The sequence below is a fragment of the Pseudogymnoascus verrucosus genome (genome assembly GCF_001662655.1).
Source record: "Pseudogymnoascus verrucosus strain UAMH 10579 unplaced genomic scaffold scaffold_15, whole genome shotgun sequence".
NCBI classification, from domain to species: Eukaryota; Fungi; Ascomycota; class Leotiomycetes; order Thelebolales; family Thelebolaceae; genus Pseudogymnoascus; species Pseudogymnoascus verrucosus.
This window is the reverse complement of record NW_017263666.1, coordinates 230,892-249,253: the sequence shown is the minus strand read 5'-3', so window position 1 is coordinate 249,253 and position 18,362 is coordinate 230,892. Positions and strand designations below refer to the sequence as shown.

The following is an 18,362-nucleotide window of genomic DNA, read 5'->3' as shown; positions in this document are numbered from 1 at the left end:
GGTATAAACTAAACATGCCTATCTAATAGGTAGTTGGAGCAAACCCCCAAATTCAGAACAGAGGAGTAGTCGAGCTGTGGTCGCTACCCCACCGGGCCCCTCCCTGAGTAATTCCTGAATAATCCTCAAAACTCTGCTCGTGCCCCTAAGTACCATACAGAGTAGGCGTAGATCATCCATATTTGTCGTCCGAAGGTAATATGCGATTTATTTCAATATATTTCAGTGGACATGGGATGGGTGACCAGATGGAGTAGAATTAAGGTTATTGATACGCGAACTAAATCTCGAGTCAAGAGTATTTGCCTATAGCAGCAAGGATCTACAAGATATAAATGAGTCCATAGATTAGGCTCTCGGTCAGACTTTCCGGAACCCTAAGATCGTACATCGGCAATGATTAGCGGCAGTTTCTAAGCTCTTACTTTGGGTCCCGCTTCCAACACCGTCGACGCCACCACGGAAGCTCTAGGCTGTATGACTTAGCATTGCGAAAAGTACGACCGAGGTAGGACCTTCCAAAGTAGCCCACAGCGCTTAAAATTTGCCAATAGATGGTGATAGTTTATTGATATCTATATCGTTGTTTGACTATAGGGGCCTCTGAATTTACTATTGTGGATATCACTCATTCAGGGGAGTTGGTAGCGAGCTGGTAACGTTAACCATAGAGAAGATCTTAGATGGTTCACGGAAATTGGTATTGTGAATTCATTTCTGCTGTTTTATTAAGCTACCTTTACACAAGTTACTTATTTTTGTGCAGGCACCTCGTTGCCTCGGCGAATTATTGTATTTAAGATCGATATTCACTTCCATCTGATAGAAGAGATGAGTAAAGATGAATAATGCGGGGTAGGGACGTTACCCCTCATAATTTGTATGGATCTACCCATGGGATTAAAGGCCCGCGTTCCTGAAGCATGCTCGTATTAAAGGTAAACTCATTACCCGTCCCGTATACGAATAACAGCCTAATTTAAGAGCAGCAAGGATATTTAGCTGTGGTTCTAGCTATGCAGGATCTGCGTAACAAAACGTCAGCTAAATTTCACACTTTAACTTAATCTTATTGGACTTGGAAGTCAAATACTGGCTACTGTGGCTGTGTTATTAAGGGTATCAAAACCAAACTATAGCGATCCTAATGACCTCACTATCTACAGGGTATCTCGCGTCGCCAAGGCCACAGATATTTTTAATGTGCTACTAGAGGCGGAGTCAAATTAGCAAACAGAGTCCGTTCTGCCTTGGCATACCTTACATAATTGATGTGAATCGGATACTGGAATATGAGTTTTTTTAGCGTGCGAAGCCTCGTAGTAGATCTCCTACGTATTGGATCTTTCTCTGCCGTGTTTAGACTATGAAGACTTATCAGTTTATTAATTGTGAAGAGACGGCGAAAGAAGATACCCGTATTGCCTACCATGTAGAGTGCGAAGCAATCCAGAGCGCACATGTTCAAATTGCTGAAGGCTAGATATTTACCGACATTCCGACCATTAATTAAGCCAAGTCTGAAAAATATCACATCTATGAATTACCCTAAGCTTACCAATTCAATTTAATTATCCTTTCGACATAATAGGTTAGGCTAGGTTGTACCGTTGAAATGTATGGAAGAGTGCTTCAGATCTATTCTGATTCGAAATGCCAATGCGTCCGAATAGGAATATAAGAAGCAACAAGTCCCTTGAGTTTTAACAGCCTTCTCTATTACTTTCTAGCTACTGACAACACATCTTAGCCTCTCTGTGTAAATCAACAATCATGCATACTCTCGCATTTGTTCTCGCTATCGCGCCCACGGTTGTATTTGCGCAAACCCCTCTTTGGGGCCAATGCAAGTCATGTCTTTCTCACACAGCCACTATTACTAAACTTCAAAATAGGTGGCGGTAATGGCTGGTCTGGTGACAAGACCTGCGTCTCTGGCGCAGTATGCCAATACAGCAAGTAAGTAAATCTCTAGCAGAGACATGTCTCCTCCCAGGCAATTAATTACTCACAATCTTCCCAGTGACTGGTACTCCCAGTGCGTGCCCGGATCAGGAGGAAACCCGCCAGCTAGTTCTACTGGAGGCAGCACTCCTACCCCTACGGGAGGAAGCGGCAATGGTGGAAGTGGCCTGAACGACAAGTTCAAGGCCAAGGGAAAGCTGTACTTTGGAACCGAGATCGATCACTACCATCTCAACAACAATCCCTTAACCACCATTGTCAAGAACAGCTTTGGGCAGGTTACTTGTGAGAACAGCATGAAGTGGGATGCTATCGAGCGTGAGCTTCTGCTCTTCTCCTGAATAATTAGTAGGAGCTAACTTCCATACAGCAAGCCGTAACCAATTCAGCTTCTCGAATGCTGACGCCGTCGTAAACTTCGCCCAAGCCAACGGCAAGCTTGTCCGTGGCCATACCCTTCTATGGCACTCTCAGTTACCGAACTGGGTACAATCTATCAATGACCGCAACACCTTGACTTCGGTAATCCAGAACCATGTCACCACCATGGTCACGCGCTACAAGGGCAAGATCGTCCAGTGGGATGTCGTCAACGAGATCTTCGCCGAGGATGGTTCCCTCCGCGATAGTGTCTTCAGCCGTGTTCTCGGCGAGGACTTTGTCGGCATCGCCTTCCGCGCCGCACGTGCCGCTGATCCGGCCGCGAAGCTCTACATCAATGACTACAACCTCGACATCGCCAACTACGCCAAGGTGACCCGGGGAATGGTTGAGAAAGTCAACAAGTGGCTCTCCCAGGGCGTTCCCATTGACGGCATTGGCAGCCAGGCCCACCTAGCTGCTCCTGGTGGATGGAACTCTGCCTCTGGTTTCCCCGCTGCCTTGAAAGTGCTCGCAGCCTCGAACGTGAAGGAGGTTGCTATCACCGAGCTCGATATCTCGGGTGCGGCTGCTAGCGACTACCTCACTGTTATGAACGCCTGTCTTCAGGTCTCGAAGTGTGTCGGTATCACTGTTTGGGGGGTGTCTGATAAAGACAGCTGGAGGTCTAGTGATAACCCTCTCCTCTTTGACGGCAACTATCAGCCGAAGGCAGCATATAATACCTTGATCAATAACTTGTAAGGGAGTACTTATATTGGCTATACACTATCTTTATTAGGTTGTCTCGTTAGAAACTATCCTATATTGGTTACACGTTAGTCATGACAGTTTTAACTATATATGTGGTGATCTCGCATTAAGAGGAAACTTCAAGAGCATCCACTTAACATTTCACCCTCACTCACCTTCGCCCATCTATATCTAAAGTTGCAGTGCACTGCATCCCTTGGGTCTCAATACGAGACCCGTTTCCTTCGTGTTGACATGGTCGCCATTGGATGGCTGAGGGAGACATCGTAAAGGCATAATAATCTTGAGGGCGGCGACGCCCACCCGCTAGTCCGGATGGCACAGTCCGTCCAAAGCATCAATCCACTGAAAGATTGAGGTCGGTGGATTAGTAATTGGCCGCTTCAAGGTGAAAGAGGCCTCAATAATGATACTTTGACCAGGATGGGTATGAATCAGCTGGAAAAGCGTTAAGTGAAATATATTTACCGCATTTGAAGCTATGAATCTCTTGTGCCTGATTTTGTCAGGGGAAACCAACCTATGATATCATAATCGGCACGTGATCTCTATTTCTTTGGCCGGCAAATTCCGTTCCGCAACCCATGATAATTATTTGGGCCACGAGAAGGCCATTTTTAAGAGTCACGCATCAAGTATGATCAAAACACCGTCATCTCGAGCGGTTAGCCGTCTCTTGCCGTTATGCACAAAGTCACCGAGCCCTGCGACGAGTTCAATAGCGCGACGGAGCCTTGCCACGGTCGTTGAGCCAATTCAAAAGGTGAGGAGACCTTTTCCCCGGATCTCCGTTGCGCCCAACATCTTGCAGACGCTGACAGCCAGAAGGACCCTGTCGAATTGGATGAGATAACGACCCTGCCGAATGGAGTCCGTGTTGCTACAGAGGCTTTGCCTGGCCACTTCTCGGGTATTGGTGTTTACATTGATGCCGGTTCTCGGTACGAGAATGAGCATCTGAGAGGCGTGAGCCATATTATGGATAGATTGGCCTTCAAGTCCACGACGAAACGCACCAGTGACGAGATGTTGGAAGCTTTGGAGTCTCTGGGTGGAAATATTCAGTGTGCCTCGTCGCGCGAATCGCTCATGTACCAATCCGCCACCTTCAATTCCGCTGTTCCGACAACCGTTGCGCTACTTGCGGAGACGATTCGGAATCCATTAATAACGGAAGAGGAGGTTCAGCAACAGCTAGAGACTGCGTCTTACGAAATTGGCGAGATTTGGTCAAAGCCGGAGTTGATCCTCCCTGAGCTTGTTCATATGGCGGCATACAAAGACAACACACTGGGTAACCCCCTGTTGTGTCCCAAGGAAAGGCTTGACAAGATCGATAAGAGTGTTATCGAGGCATACCGCAAGGCGTTCTTCAAGCCAGAAAGAATAGTTGTTGCCTTCGCAGGCGTTGAGCACAAGGAAGCAGTGAGGCTGACGGAGCAATACTTTGGAGATATGAAGAGCGAAGATACCCCGGAACTGTCCAGGACAGGCTCGGAAACGTCACTCGACTCCGCCTCGGAAGCAAGCTCCACGTCGAGTTCAGAATCCGCGTCAGCACCGCCGTCTCCAGTCCAGCAGTCCTCGAATCTTCTTTCGAGACTACCATTCTTGAAGAACCTCTCAACTTCCGCCTCCAACCAGGCCTCTGTTCTCTCAGACCTATCATTACCCCCTACGCCAGAACAGATCCTCGCACCTTCACAATACACCGGAGGATTCGTCGCTCTTCCTGTCCTCCCACCACCAATCAACCCTTCGTTACCTCCACTCACCCACATCCACCTTGCCTTCGAGGCCCTCCCCATCTCATCAGATGATATCTATGCTCTGGCAACTCTCCAGACTCTTCTGGGCGGCGGCGGCTCCTTCTCGGCCGGCGGACCAGGAAAGGGCATGTACTCGCGCCTGTACACCAATGTCCTGAACCAGCACGGCTGGGTCGAGTCTTGCGTCGCTTTCAACCACTCTTACACCGACTCCGGCCTCTTCGGCATTACCTCCAGCTGCACCCCCAGCAAGGTAGTGCAGATGCTCGACGTGATGTGCCGCGAGCTACAGGCCCTGACGCTCGAGAATGGCTTCAGCGCCCTGCAGATGGTGGAGGTGAACCGCGCCAAGAACCAGCTGCGCTCGAGTCTGCTCATGAACCTTGAGTCGCGGATGGTGGAGCTCGAGGATCTGGGACGCCAGGTGCAGGTTCACGGAAGCAAGGTTGGGGTGAAGGAGATGTGCAACAAGATTGACCAGCTCACTGTGCAGGACTTGCGCAGAGTTGCGAGGGATGTTCTCCAGGGCTTGGTGAAGAACCCGGGCCATGGAAGCGGGGCACCGACGGTGGTGCTGCAGGAGGGTGAGGAGGGTAATGGGGTTAAGAGGAAGCAGCTTGCTTGGGCTGAGATCCAGGATAGGATCTCGAGGTGGAAGTTGGGCCGTAGATAAGGGGTTGTTGATGAGGACGTGTAAGATAATGTACCATACCCAACTTAGGGATTGCATAGTGTGATATAGAAAGATATGTGTAATCATTACAACCTCTGAAGCATCCATCCTTCCTGGTGAATGTAAACCTCTCTTGCAAGCTTGTTTCCCACCCCTTCCAAATGATCGATCCAACCCCAACTACCCTAGTAACTCCTAAATGGGCCATTTTATTGACCTAGTGGTGGTAGAGGGGGCAATGAAGAAAATCCCTCTGGTAGACAAAATGACCTTTTGTCGATGTCGCTATTCCAACAATTAGTTTTCGAGATTTCCTTTAAAATAGACATGCTTACAAGGAATATCGCAGACTGACAGAGCGGGCAATCTGGACCAGTCGCGCCAAGAGCTTTTCCTCGTCAGTCAAACTTAGTAGAGTGTTTGTAGCTTCGATTAGAGGTTTCTGGTATAGTGCATCCCAAGGAATGAGGTAAGGAATCGTTATAGTTTAGTAAAACCTTGGATAAAGTCCCGCACAACCCCAGTCAGCAAGAGAAATTGTGTTGTCGTCTCTTAGAATCATGTTCCGCCGGGCTAGATCAAGATGGCATAAAACAAGTGGAGAGTCATTCTGCAATGAGAGACGTTTGTTGAGCCAAGCGTTCAAGTCTGACACACACGTGAGTGTTTCTCCTGCGCCATCTTCACCCCAAAGAGAGCCTCGAGGACTTCCACCACCTATGGGCCCGGGGACTGCGTCTTTCAGGTCATTGCGCACCTCGATTTGGCCAAGATGCACAATGATCTGAGAGATACGGGGAACGATGTCGTCTCTCACATCAAGGTCAATCTCAGCAAGCGTCCGGCCTGGCACATACTCCATGAATAGGTAGCCCACTGAGCTGCTCCAGCAGGGATCATAGTCCCGTTCGAAGAAGCGATAGACTTCAGGAACGTGAACGATACTCGGATCTACATTTTGATGTGCAAATTCCTGCGTTCTAGCCTTAGTGGCCGTCACGCCACGCCCAACCTTGACTGCTATGTCGTTTGAAAGTTTGACTACTCGAATTGCTTCTTTGTACCCGCCAATTTTGCCATTCAACTTCTCAGTTTGGTGGCATAGCTCGGTGAGCATGTCCTCACTAGCTGTATGAACATCCCAGGTCTGGTCAGCCATAATCTTAGTTTCAACCATGGCTGGTGACAGTTCTATGTGGGACAGGGTCGGGGCGGGCTAAGGAACAAGCCTGTAAGTAGATCTGATTTATAACAACCTACCCGGAAAGCTTATAATGTTAGCCGCAGTTCTAAATTTGTATCAAAGGCTAAAAATGGCAGTTTATAATGCTTATATTCCTGCTTGCTTGAATTTAAGATATACACGATAAAGTAAATCCCCGAACCAAGGCATTTACAGGGCTTGAGCCTTCACGCGAAGCAAGTCTTGCGCATTACGAAACGCAAATTTCTCCAAGTCCTCCCCTGCAATCAATCCGCTTTTCTCAATCTCTTTGAAGAAGTCGAGCCCTTTCTCATTAGATGAGAAAGGATAGTCGACGCTATACAATACACGATCAATCGACGTGGTCTGCAACAAGCACGCCAGAGGTGCTAGAGCGAACATGCCACTCGTCGTGATCCATATGTTTTTATTCCATACTTCTCTGAACCCTCTCTTCTTACCAAACCTGTCTGCAATCGCAATAACCCTCTCGAGCTGAAACGGAAGCAACTCTCCCATGTGTCCAATTACGATCTTCAATTGCGGAAAGTGATCGAAGAGCCCACTGGCAAATAGCTTCAAGATGTGCAGACCAGTGTCTGCATGCCATCCCCAACCATACGCGCTCAGAGCAACAGCTATAGCGTCGTCGTAATTACCCTTATAATGTTCCATCATACTGTCAGCCGCGTATGTTGGGTGGATAGAAATCGGAGCATCTAACTTGTTCGCCTTCTCAAAAACCGTCCAGAAACGTTCGTCGTCGTAGAACTGCCCATCCGCATGGTTATCCACCAATGCACCAACAAAGGCCAGGTCCCGGACACAACGCTCGAGCTCCTTCGCTGCTTCTTCTGGCTCTTTCATTGGGAGCGTTGCAAAGCCGGCCATGCGAGTTGGATTCTTGGAAATGGCAGCGGCAAGTTCATCGTTGGCTGCCGAACAGACGGTTGGAGACCTAGTACCAGGACTATGCGAAATAACTTGGAGGGATACGTTTCCCTTGTTTAGATCTTGTATTCTCTCATCGCCGAGTGATTTTAACTTGGTAACTATATGCTGAGGGAAGCTGGCGTAGTCATCGACAGTATCGGTTTCCCGTGCTTTTACTGAGACGTAGTGTTCCTCGAGAGTGATAAAGGGGAACATAATTGCAATGGAGGTTGCAATAATAGCAAGGCTTTAGACTACTTAAATTGTTTTTAGGGGGTTGTTTTCAGGGCGCGAAGGAGCTTTAATCAAATCCACAGCCGTTGATAGAGAGTAAATAGTAGTCATGGGGTACGCGTCTTGTCTTTTCATAGCCATTCAGTTATCTCCTAAGGCCGTAAAAGCCGCGTAGTACGCGCATCATCATGCAAGGCACAGAGTTGCGGAACCACCAACATATTTCAGACAGCGAGGAGTCCCACGGAGTAGGAAATCGCTCCGGTCGCTCCGTCCCAAAACGAATACTCTAACTCCTCTATCTCAGCTAGGATGCGCTACTGTGGAAGCGCTAATCTAGTCCTATTCGGCAACTTTTAAAGTCGGACTTAAAAAGCTTCGCACAGGATTCATACCAGGATCGCGATCCTGATATGGATCCCGTGCGGACGCCAATGAATTCCCGCTGTGGCACGTTTTTTTCTGACGCAAGCAAATGACGAGGAGGTGGCCAGACGTCAGCTGTTCATTGCTACGAATCTTTCTCGATTTGGAGGGAAGAACGAAGAAAATAATTGGGCTTAATATGCCACTCATCGGTCTACAGTGTTACCGATTCAATGTATTCAGGTGTATTATTGTAGTAATATGTGTATATATCTCCATGAAGGCAAGAGTCATAAAGTGATTTTCTTTGGGGGTTTGTAGGTACACTGCAAAGCAGCTTTCTCCGCCACCAGTGGGAAGCATACCGCACATAGGTGCTGCTATATTTGCGGCGGGATTATCATACACACCTCAGTTGGCGTATGGTGGACAAGCATTGCAGCAGCTTAAAAGCTGCCTTCTTTCCTTACAGGCCAAAATGTAGCCGCCCCCAATTCACATCGCCCTTAGTCTTACAGCAGCATCTCCAAATGCCCCTCAAATAAGACCTTTCAATCCGCTCTCCCAAGATGTCCACTCTTGTATCAACACAGAAATAACGTATCACCCAACGCCCTCAAATGCCCTCGCTCATTGCAAACCCTCCCAACTCCTCATCCAACCACTTCCCCACTTCCTCCACCCGCTTCCTCAACACAGCCAACTCCCTGTTCCCCCTCCTACCCACCGTCCCCACGCTCCCCGCGTCACTCACAGCACTACTCGCCACGCCCTCCAGCGGCGATCCCGGCGCCAGAAAATGCTGCGCCTGGTAGTTCGGCCGCGCCCCACGCTGCGACCCAGTCGGCGTACCCGCATGCGCCGGTATCTCACCCTCAGCAGGCGGAGAGCTAAGACCGCATACCAAGAGGCCGCAGCTGAGGAGACGTATGACGATTGTTCCTGCTGAGAGATGAACGGCTACGCTCGAGACCGGAGGCGCTTTCTCGCTTGTCTCGTCTTCGTCTGGGGTTTCGGGGTTTGCTGGTGCGCTGGGGAGTGCGTCGGTAAGAGCGGAGGGGTTGGATGCGTAGAGCGCCCAGATTTGGAGGGCGAGGGTTGCGCGCGCACGAAGGATGGAGGAGGGGAGCGCGGAAGCGGCGGAGAGAATGTGGCCTGTGGGCGTGAGGAGGAGGAGGGTTGAGACCGGGGGGGAGAGGGAGGAGGATAGGAGTGTCGTGAGCGGCTTGGTGAGGAGCATCGTGTGAGTGGTGGTCGTGGTGGTGGTATGTAGCGCCGAGGTGTTTTGGATCTGGACACAGATCTCCGGTTAGTTGAAGCAGCGCTGCATGAGGTGATGGTGCTACGTACTATGGCACTGAGAGATATGTCAGGGTATCGCGATGGTGGTGACTCGGCATGTGGAAGTCATAGGGCGGATTGGTTGTGGTTGATTGATGTCTCACGCTGTTGAGCAATGAGCAATCGATGCTCCCAAGGCAGATTTGGTCGAGGCTCACGATAACGGAGTTGCGACCGAGCGGCCTTCCGATAAGCGATTGGGAATATCTTGGCTATTACATGGACTGTGACCTAAGAAAGCCCAATTTAGACATTATTATGTATATTTGGGGTTGTATAAAATTGAATCTGATGATATTTGACCTCTTTATATGTTTCTATACGCAAGATACCTCCTCCACGAATGGCTGAGCTGGCATATGGATATGCGCCTGCAATTGGTGGTTGTACTGTAATCCAAGCACGCACTGTTGCGTGCCCCACAACAGCAACTCGCGCCGCCGCGGGGTTGTGGGTCGAACGTCATTTGGAGGGCAGATCTGTAAGCTCGAGCACTACTTGCCCCTTCTCTTTCAAAACTTCCTCGTTTTTGAATTATCTATTTGCTGTCCTCTCTTTGCCCATTCTACACGTATGCTCGTTTTGCGGACCCTGCAAAGGACTTTCAGGTTTCCAATCACAAGATTCGGCGTAGTTAGCTCAGGTATGTAGCATGTTACCCCCCACCTTGGGCGCGAAAGAATGTATTCAAAATGCTAAAAGCTTCGCAAGATAGCAGGTCACTCGCAACTATGGCGTCCAAAACGGAGTCGTACAAGTTCAATCACACGATGTACGCCCTCTCGGCCCCTTGCGTCTCGCTGCACTAACAATCTCCAGGATTCGGGTGAAGGACCCCAAAGCGTCCGGTAAGGGACTCTCCTCCCATTGTTCTCACATTACCCCTCACTGACCATCGCATAGCCAAATTCTACGAGTTCCTCGGTATGAAATTGATCCAGAAGATCGAGCAGCCTCAATCCAAGTTCGACCTCTACTTCTTCGGCTACGACAGCCCCAAGGCCCAGAGTCACGGAAAATCGTGGTCTGACCGCGAGGGCCTTGTGGAACTAACGCACAACTACGGCACCGAGAATGATCCCAACTATAAGGTCAATAATGGCAATGAGGAGCCGAACCGAGGCTTTGGTCACCTCTGTATCAGCGTCGACAACCTCCAGGCAGCATGCCAACGCCTCGAAGACGGTGGATACAAGTTCCAGAAGAAGCTGTCTGAGGGTCGCATGAAGTACATTGCCTTCGTGCTCGACCCAGACGGATACTGGATTGAGATTATTGGCCAGAAACCCCTCGAGGAGACGGCAGATATCACCACCACGGACGTCGAGACGTACGTTATGAACCACAGCATGATCCGCGTGAAGTCATCTTCGAGCTCGCTGCTTTTCTACCAGGAGATCCTCGGAATGACCTTGCTGCGCACCGCCGAGATGCCCGAGGCCAAGTTCAACGTATATTTCCTCGGCTACCCCAGCAGTGCCACAGGGGCGCATCGTGAGGGCCTGCTTGAGTTGACTTGGAATTACGGCACCGAGGCCGATGAGTCCTTCAGCTACCACAATGGGAATGCGGAGCCGCAGGGCTTCGGGCACATCTGCGTCTCTGTTGATGATCTCGATGCAGCGTGTGCGCGATTTGACGAGGTGGGCGCAACGTGGAAGAAGAGGCTCACAGAGGGCAAGATGAAGAATGTGGCCTTCCTGTTAGACCCAGACGGATACTGGGTGGAGGTTATCCAGAATGAGAAGCTGAAGGAGCGGGCGAAGTGGTAAGCATATACGCCGGGGTTGAAGGTGCGTGGGCGAGATCGGAGGCGGACATAACGATGGCATGCGAGTACTGTGATGATATTTACAATAGTCTAGAGGCCTATTATATGACCGTGCCGTTCTTTTGCAACGCCATCCATGAGTTTACCAAACTCTTACCCCGTAAAACTTCCCACATTTCATAGCCTACCACCCCTCATAAAACGCCTCGCTATGCTAAAATAGAACATCATTTCCAACATTCCCCCCTCCCCCAGATCCTGACATGAAACTGCAATTTCTATCCTTTCTTCGCCGCGGCAACATTTGCAATCCTCATCTTCTCCACCGCATCCGCCATCCTCGACAACCTCTCCATCTCGTACTTCTCGTTATCCTTCGACAGCTGCGGTGCCGACTGGGCCACGACATCCTCGCCGCCAACCGGACCAACCTGATCCACCCCCTTCGACCTCACCATCTCCACATCCTGCTTCTGATTCTTCAGCGGACTCAGCTCGCGCACAAAGTCCTGCGCCTCCATGCACCCCTCCATAACCCACTTAATACATAGCGTCGCCCGCTCCTTCAAGTACTCGTTGTGTCCATCGTACACACAGCAGTTCAATAGCGCCATGATACCGCCGTACTTGAGAATCTGCTTCTGCACGACAGGATTTCCAGGCCCGGACCGTCCATTGGAGGGCGCCACGAGAGAGGTGAGGATTATGAGGATTTGCACTTTGATTCCGCGCCACGGGAACTTGTGGGGGGTGTCGTGAAGAGGCGGTGGACCAGGCTGCACATTCTGCGAGTCAGGTGGAGCCTGCGGCTGAGAGGGATCGTAGTTCTTGTCGCCCTCGGCGTTGCTTGCGTCTCCATTGTTGGCACGCGCTGCAGGCGGGGTAGTGCGTCTCGGCTCGGCGAGCGGTTTACGAGCTACGCCAGCTTCGAGTGCGTTGAGAAGAGCAATGAGTTCATATGTCGTTTCCCACTCGATGAGCAGGGGTCGCATCTCAGGGATGTCAGCGATGACATAGATGAAGTCCAGGTACTGTGCCAGGCCATCCTTGGAGCGCTCCATATCCCAGAGATCTACTGGGAAGTCTTGTGGATGTGAGCGGTTTCCGCGAATTTGTGCCTGGGCGTAGATGAGAGCGATGCAGTCCGGGACGACACGGCAGCGGAAGTAGTTGTAGAGGAAGTGTATGAGTTTGGCGTCACGGTTGAAATCCTTGACATCAGAGTAGATGGTGGTATTTTTGCGAGCGCGGAACATGTAGTTGATCAGGCGAAGAAGGATCGTCTGTGCTGGAGATACGATATCTTTCAGTATCCGCAAGGAGTTCCAGGCGTAAGGCAGTAGAGCGTTGTGGTGAAAGGACTCAATGATCTGAGCTGTGATTTGAAAAATAAACTGCGATTCGGCCTGCTCCCACACTGCGATAAGAACAAGCATCTCTCGGAGAAGGTTCTTGCCACAGTCCAGAGCCAAGAACATCTTACACCTAGTCTTTTGCAGGTTCTCTCCTGATTTTGTTAGACCGGAACCCATAGCATCGACGATGCATGCTTTGACAGTCATGTGCAGGGCCTCGATCTGTTTCGTGTCAAGAATGTTTGGTATTTCAGTCAGCAAACCGCGCAACGATCCCTCAACGTAGGAGTCATCATCGTCTTCCTCCTCCTCTTCTTCTCCTTCCACATGTCCATCATCGGCGTGTGTAGAGTATCCATCGCCTTCTTCGTGGTGGACTTCATCTTCCGCCTCTTCTTCGTATACCTCCCTATGGTCGAATTCCAAATCTTCATCTTGCTCGACCCTCGGGATATAGCGAGTCATCGCATTGTCTTTGCATGACTGTGCACGAGATATAGCACCCTCGACTGTCTCCATTGGTACAACCCAGTTGTCGTAATTTGCATCTCGAACGCGCTTCCACCAAACATCGATCTCATGGGAGACTCTTCCATACATACGGTCTTGCTCGGCCTTTGTCGGTGCCTGCTCCGACCAAACTGGCACTGTTGTAGGCTGTTGCGACAACTCACTGTTGACGGAGGCTATTTCTGCCTTTGAATCGTCTCCCCAGAAATCAGGAGGGAGTGGTCCGCCGTTATGTCCTAAAGGCACGTCCTCTGTATATTTGGCAAGAAGAACTTGTGCTGCAGGCGACTTCTGCGAATTCCTCTTAAGCCAGTTCTTAACCTCTTCATACACAACATCGACGCGGAGGCCGTCGTTGGGCAATCCATGTATGGCATCATTGTGAAGGTCGTTATCAAACAGCATATCGAACCAAAACACCATCTTCAGTCGATCATTGCCCATCGTCATATTATGGAGGAACTGTAAGCAGGTCACGAGGAGCTTCTTGTAAAGTTCCGTTATTTCGTTTAGTTTGCCACGCGTATGGTTGTCTACATTCTCCCCATCATAGCCCTTGCTCGTAACATTGACGCCAAGTACGATGAGCTTTGTGATTTGCTTGTCCAGCTGCACAGTCGAACATATATCCTGGGCCACCTCTTTAATGGCCAGCATGTTTCTGGCGATGACAAGAAGGTTGTTGAGTAAGGTCAGGTCCTCCAGTAACGTCGCATGATTCTCCGCAATGAGTGTGCTACTTTCGGGTATATCGACATTCCGTGGTGCCGTCTCTGAATATGTTTCTTGTAATGATCTCGCCCCAAGCCTTGGTATCGCTGCGTAAAACACAAGTTGCAACCTCATCCAGATATCCACGTTTTTTGCAAGCACTTCTCTGAAGTCCACGCATTAGTGATAGCTCTAACCCAAACATAACACGATGTAGAATCATACCTAATCTCAGAAACATTAAGAGTCTTCTCCATAGTCCTCTTTATTGTTGCCAGTGTCATATTCACCGTCTTTCGCCCAATTGGTGGTTTCCTCGTAAAATGGCACTCTGTCATGATCAGTGCAGCTTGGAAATTCCGTTCTTCAATAGACTGCGAGTTAAAGCCCTCGGTCCCGTCGATCCGGGTGACCATATTGAAGGACGCCATTTGGTATTCGTTTCCCATGAACTGCTGTGTATGTATGAGGCGGGGTGACGAGGCTGAAAGGCTCTTCCTCGTCCGGGCCAGTCGGCCGGAGGTTTCTATTGTGGGACGCAAATAATGCGCTGGCCGTTTAGGTTCGTATATAAGCAATGGAGCGCAAGAACCGTATGCGATAGTGCAGCGTAAAATGTGGAATAAATGTAGAATTTCAAAATATCAACGCCTCGTCGAGCGAGGTTCGTTGGTGTCCGATTGGTTATCATGGAAAATTATTGATCCCGCCCTAGTTCGCATCATGTGATTTGGCGCATCTTATTCCAACGTCGAGGGAGGTGTACAGGAGGGCTATGATATCCACACGCATACGATCAACGCGAATTTAGCCTCATGTGACCTAAAAGTGGCAAAGAATGTGATGTTATCAAATATATGGCAATATAGAAAATCGTAGGGATTTGGTTCAATGTTCAACACAATTGCTGCGGATAATTGGGTCTCTGGATGTAACAAATAGGTGGACTCTCGGATGTTTTATAAAGGTTTGGTTTGATTCGCATGGGAATATTGTATAATTATCCTACTAAATCATAAAGAAGCAAAATTTAGCATTTGATTCGTATTTAATGCCACAACTAAGTCGAAAATGACCATCAGGTCACAAGATATTCTGACGCCCTGGAGTGCATAATAAATTTCCAAGCGTTACTTCTAGACAGGTGTCAAAAGTTCGAAGTGAAAAAGGTGTTGAAGGTATAGATAGCTAAAAATTAATTAATTAATGGGGCGCCTTCAGGACATATGGATATTGGAAGGGCTTACTTGCAGTCGTAAGTTCCGACTCAAAATAGATTTCAGGCGAATTTATCACTTGCAGTAATGTTTGGCATCGCATTGACAAGATTCCCCATTGCCGTAGATAAGCTCCACTTCTACATTGACACGCTCAAATGTCAATGGAATGCGGAAATTTTGACCACCTTTAGAATATGCTAGGGTATGGAATTCTTTGGTAACAAAGGCGGCGTGTCCTTCAGTGGAATCAAGCCAGTATTGCTCCGTTTTACCAAGCTTGCCGGTCCAAGTGCAAACCCGAACTCCATCATCCATGAGGGATCCGGATCCTGTAAAGTCTCTTGCGTTGCTTACATTGGAGTAGAAGTAGATGCAAGCACCGGAGAGGCGAATATAAAATGCAAGGAGGAATAACGTAGCAGCTATGGACTTCTGTAAAGCGTAAGCCTAGGGTCTCACGGGAGTCCAGGGAACCAGGTCAGGAGGCAGGAAGGGTATCGTATTCAGTAAGCACAATAGGTCTACGTAGATACAGCGACTATTGACTGGAGTCCTCCACTGAGGCTCCAGCCCCTAATATATCTTCCTATCCTGTGAACCCTAATAACCGGGCTATACCCGAATGACAGCTCCACCGTAGGGCTGCCTTCGGCGTGGCACCTCACGTGCCATCACGTGAGGACCGCCTTACAACTTCATATTGGCAGCGATGTTGAGTGAGCGTGTGCGGTGCTATGAAATAAATTTATGGGAGATGGCGCAGTTAGGAGTTCAAGTCCAGATAATTTTATTTTGCATTAATTCTCACGGAAATCTGCGACTTATATAGCCATTCTAATGCCTCGCGGCAATTAAAACTTTCTCAAATGGCTATACTAGAGGAATCGTAGTTTTCCAAGTCACATGGAAGCTGTGGTTCCTTTTTTGCAGATCTCTGGCTATAGTAAGCAAATTCTTGATCAGGAATGTTGAATATCCTCCGAGACCGAGACAACCAACCTACAAGGGTATAACCTCTAGGAGGTCTTGGATTATAGTAATGCTGGCTATAAAATCCTTTACAAATCAACGAAATTATGACAAAGCTTCTAATATTTCACTTCATTTCTAAAAGCGATTTCACGGGAAGACATGACTCCCACCAAACATGCTTGGTAATTTGGTTGATAGTGCTGTAAAGATAGGAGAAAAGTGGGAAGCGATGCTATGAAGCTTAGATATGAGTATATGTTTGTTTCGCTATCTGAACAAATGAGTGACTTCACTACTGATGCAGACGGAAAGCTATAAGATGGAAAACGCCATTCAAGGAGCGCCGTATTCAAAACTAAAAGAATAACAGCATCCACGTTACTTTCATATAATGATATTTCATCCAAACATTTCCATCCATCCACCCCAATTTTCTCCTATGATGTATTAGTGTTGTTTCTCGTATATCCAGCGCCCTTTTCGTACTCAGGTCTAACTGGATAGCACATAAATATTCTCACTTAACACCCATAACCCTGCCCCTTGAGAGTCCATCGAATCGCATCGCCCAAAAGCCTTTCTCTGGCCGTCTTGGTGACGTCGAGCCTGTATTCAGCAGAGCCGTGCGAATACGCAAATCTCGTAAAGTCGTTCGAGACAGCAGCCGAGTATTGGTTGGTTATGCACTGGAGCCAAATCGGGCTGGTTTTGAGTTCGCTATTGATCGCGCAGACTCGCACGCGGTTTTCAAGAACCTCCCCTACTAGGTGGATGATACCTGTATTGGGACTGAGATCGCCTAGAAATACAAGGCATCCAATGGAGCTATTCAGGAACAATCCTAAAACAACGAGAGCAATAAGTCGGAAATTCATTTTTATCTAATAACGATCAAGTGAAATGGCTAAAGAAAGTTTTAGTAATGGCAGTTTGTTTAGTTCACGAAAAATTGTCCGAGGACTTACAAAATGTGTCGCAGATGTGCTAGACAACTGGAAGTAACCCCTCGAGATGAATTGAGTAATATGGCAAAGTAAGACATTCTCTGCTTTCGGATGGGTATTTATAAGAAGGAAAATGGATAAACATCCTTCAGAACACCCCTAATTAACGAGAGCCAACTGCACATAAATTTGTCATAGAAGTCATAGATAAGACTAATGTGTTCATATGGCTTCTGTTCTGTAGAATGCGCCCAGAAGTATGCAGTAAGGGACTGTCTATCTGCTGCTCGAAGAAACAACCGCGGCAATCATGCAGTTTTTTTCTCGTAAGCAGCTCTATATACATGCAAGAAGACAGATGTAACCATGGTACTGTTGGTTTTTACCAGTGTACAAAATTCAATAAAACAGCCTTCTTGATATGCAAAATAAATTTACCAGTTACTCCTTCTGAAAAAAACCTGGGTTTGAATGTAAGGTGGGTGCTTGAAGTAAGGGGGTTGTCCTCTCCCATTTGAAAAGTGTTCGTTTCCTCATCTAATGAGTGTACCGAGACGAATAACAAGGCCGGATAGCGCCGTTGTCTGTTGTATGACATCCTGTTGTAATCCAGGGCAGCTTTCAGTGCCCAACTGTACATTCACTTGCCTATAACCTCCATGAGTCCTTTGGATTGGGGTAATATTGAACGGAGCCCTACCTAATTTCGGCTACGTGCATCAACATCTTCCCATCTTTGGTCATCCTGTCTCGGAAGTGAGAATAGGTGCATCCGTAGCAATATGTACTTTTCAATCACCGTCCAAATTGCGCCCATTTTTTGCTAACCCGCAATGCTGTTGAGAAATGCAAGTAAAATTATAATTTCCATCTCATCTTAAAAAATGTAGTGCAGACTTGCTGAAAACCGAAATTCGAATTTTATACACAGTATGATATTGGAGGAATATTAAGTGCCTTCTAGTTGTAGAAAAAGGAGGAAACTGTACGAGTACCATAGTGTCACTTTAATTAAACCTCACTCTATCGATTTGGAGATCTGACCCGCAAATATGCGAGTAGTGGTACTCGTGCGGCCCGAGAGTTTAAAAAGGCCTGTCCCGTTTGAGTCGTGCAACAAACCATGACGCCCTACGCTGCGAGCACAGTATCTGTGCAGGGCTGCTGCTGTCCATAGCAACTGTGGCCTTGGGCGAGACCTCATAATCGCTGTAAACTGCTATTATCAGGTTATGAGCCTTTATCAAAACCAACCAACGA

The 18,362-nt window shown here is 48.4% G+C and overlaps 8 protein-coding genes across 8 annotated transcripts; 3 read left to right on the top strand and 5 right to left on the bottom strand.

Moving 5' to 3' along the window:
* Positions 1–1,904: 1,904 nt before the first annotated feature.
* Positions 1,905–3,090, top strand: VE01_05020 (uncharacterized protein; the record flags this gene model as incomplete). Its single annotated transcript, XM_018274486.1, has 3 exons — positions 1,905–1,963; positions 2,024–2,283; positions 2,336–3,090. The coding sequence occupies 3 exons, from the start codon at positions 1,905–1,907 to the stop codon at positions 3,088–3,090; spliced, it is 1,074 nt and encodes a 357-aa protein (XP_018131444.1).
* A 612-nt stretch (positions 3,091–3,702) lies between these two features.
* MAS2 (Mitochondrial-processing peptidase subunit alpha) lies at positions 3,703–5,631 on the top strand. The gene is made up of 2 exons (XM_018274485.2): positions 3,703–3,862; positions 3,928–5,631. Exons 1-2 carry the CDS (start codon positions 3,737–3,739, stop codon positions 5,539–5,541), a joined length of 1,740 nt encoding a protein of 579 aa, XP_018131526.1. The 5' UTR covers positions 3,703–3,736; the 3' UTR covers positions 5,542–5,631.
* A 46-nt stretch (positions 5,632–5,677) lies between these two features.
* On the bottom strand, positions 5,678–6,718 carry VE01_05018 (uncharacterized protein; the record flags this gene model as incomplete). The annotated part of the gene is made up of 2 exons (XM_018274484.2): positions 5,678–5,826; positions 5,877–6,718. One exon carries the CDS (start codon positions 6,716–6,718, stop codon positions 6,029–6,031), a length of 690 nt encoding a protein of 229 aa, XP_018131527.1. The 3' UTR covers positions 5,678–5,826; positions 5,877–6,028.
* A 216-nt stretch (positions 6,719–6,934) lies between these two features.
* On the bottom strand, positions 6,935–7,894 carry VE01_05017 (uncharacterized protein; the record flags this gene model as incomplete). Its single annotated transcript, XM_018274483.1, has 1 exon — positions 6,935–7,894. One exon carries the CDS (start codon positions 7,892–7,894, stop codon positions 6,935–6,937), a length of 960 nt encoding a protein of 319 aa, XP_018131524.1.
* Positions 7,895–8,894: 1,000 nt separating this feature from the next.
* On the bottom strand, positions 8,895–9,518 carry VE01_05016 (uncharacterized protein; the record flags this gene model as incomplete). Its single annotated transcript, XM_018274482.1, has 1 exon — positions 8,895–9,518. The coding sequence occupies one exon, from the start codon at positions 9,516–9,518 to the stop codon at positions 8,895–8,897; it is 624 nt and encodes a 207-aa protein (XP_018131525.1).
* A 595-nt stretch (positions 9,519–10,113) lies between these two features.
* On the top strand, positions 10,114–11,616 carry GLO1 (Lactoylglutathione lyase). The gene is made up of 4 exons (XM_018274481.2): positions 10,114–10,262; positions 10,331–10,391; positions 10,439–10,467; positions 10,523–11,616. Exons 1-4 carry the CDS (start codon positions 10,193–10,195, stop codon positions 11,389–11,391), a joined length of 1,029 nt encoding a protein of 342 aa, XP_018131522.2. The 5' UTR covers positions 10,114–10,192; the 3' UTR covers positions 11,392–11,616.
* VE01_05014 (uncharacterized protein) lies at positions 11,451–14,587 on the bottom strand. The gene is made up of 2 exons (XM_018274480.2): positions 14,192–14,587; positions 11,451–14,132 (listed from the first exon to the last, which is right to left on the bottom strand). Exons 1-2 carry the CDS (start codon positions 14,413–14,415, stop codon positions 11,669–11,671), a joined length of 2,688 nt encoding a protein of 895 aa, XP_018131523.2. The 5' UTR covers positions 14,416–14,587; the 3' UTR covers positions 11,451–11,668.
* Positions 14,588–16,679: 2,092 nt separating this feature from the next.
* Positions 16,680–17,033, bottom strand: VE01_05013 (uncharacterized protein; the record flags this gene model as incomplete). The annotated part of the gene is made up of 1 exon (XM_018274479.1): positions 16,680–17,033. The coding sequence occupies one exon, from the start codon at positions 17,031–17,033 to the stop codon at positions 16,680–16,682; it is 354 nt and encodes a 117-aa protein (XP_018131520.1).
* Between the last annotated feature and the right edge of the window lie 1,329 nt (positions 17,034–18,362).

Coding starts and splice junctions, on each gene's coding strand:
- MAS2 (XM_018274485.2), top strand. CDS start 3,737: ATGATCAAAACACCGTCATCTCGAGCGGTTAGCCGTCTCTTGCCGTTA. Junction 3,863..3,927: donor TCGTTGAGCCAATTCAAAAG/GTGAGGAGACCT, acceptor GACAGCCAGAAG/GACCCTGTCGAATTGGATGA.
- GLO1 (XM_018274481.2), top strand. CDS start 10,193: ATGCTCGTTTTGCGGACCCTGCAAAGGACTTTCAGGTTTCCAATCACA. Junction 10,263..10,330: donor ATTCGGCGTAGTTAGCTCAG/GTATGTAGCATG, acceptor AAGCTTCGCAAG/ATAGCAGGTCACTCGCAACT. Junction 10,468..10,522: donor GAAGGACCCCAAAGCGTCCG/GTAAGGGACTCT, acceptor ACCATCGCATAG/CCAAATTCTACGAGTTCCTC.
- VE01_05014 (XM_018274480.2), bottom strand. CDS start 14,415: ATGGGAAACGAATACCAAATGGCGTCCTTCAATATGGTCACCCGGATC. Junction 14,133..14,191: donor CTTAATGTTTCTGAGATTAG/GTATGATTCTAC, acceptor CGTGGACTTCAG/AGAAGTGCTTGCAAAAAACG.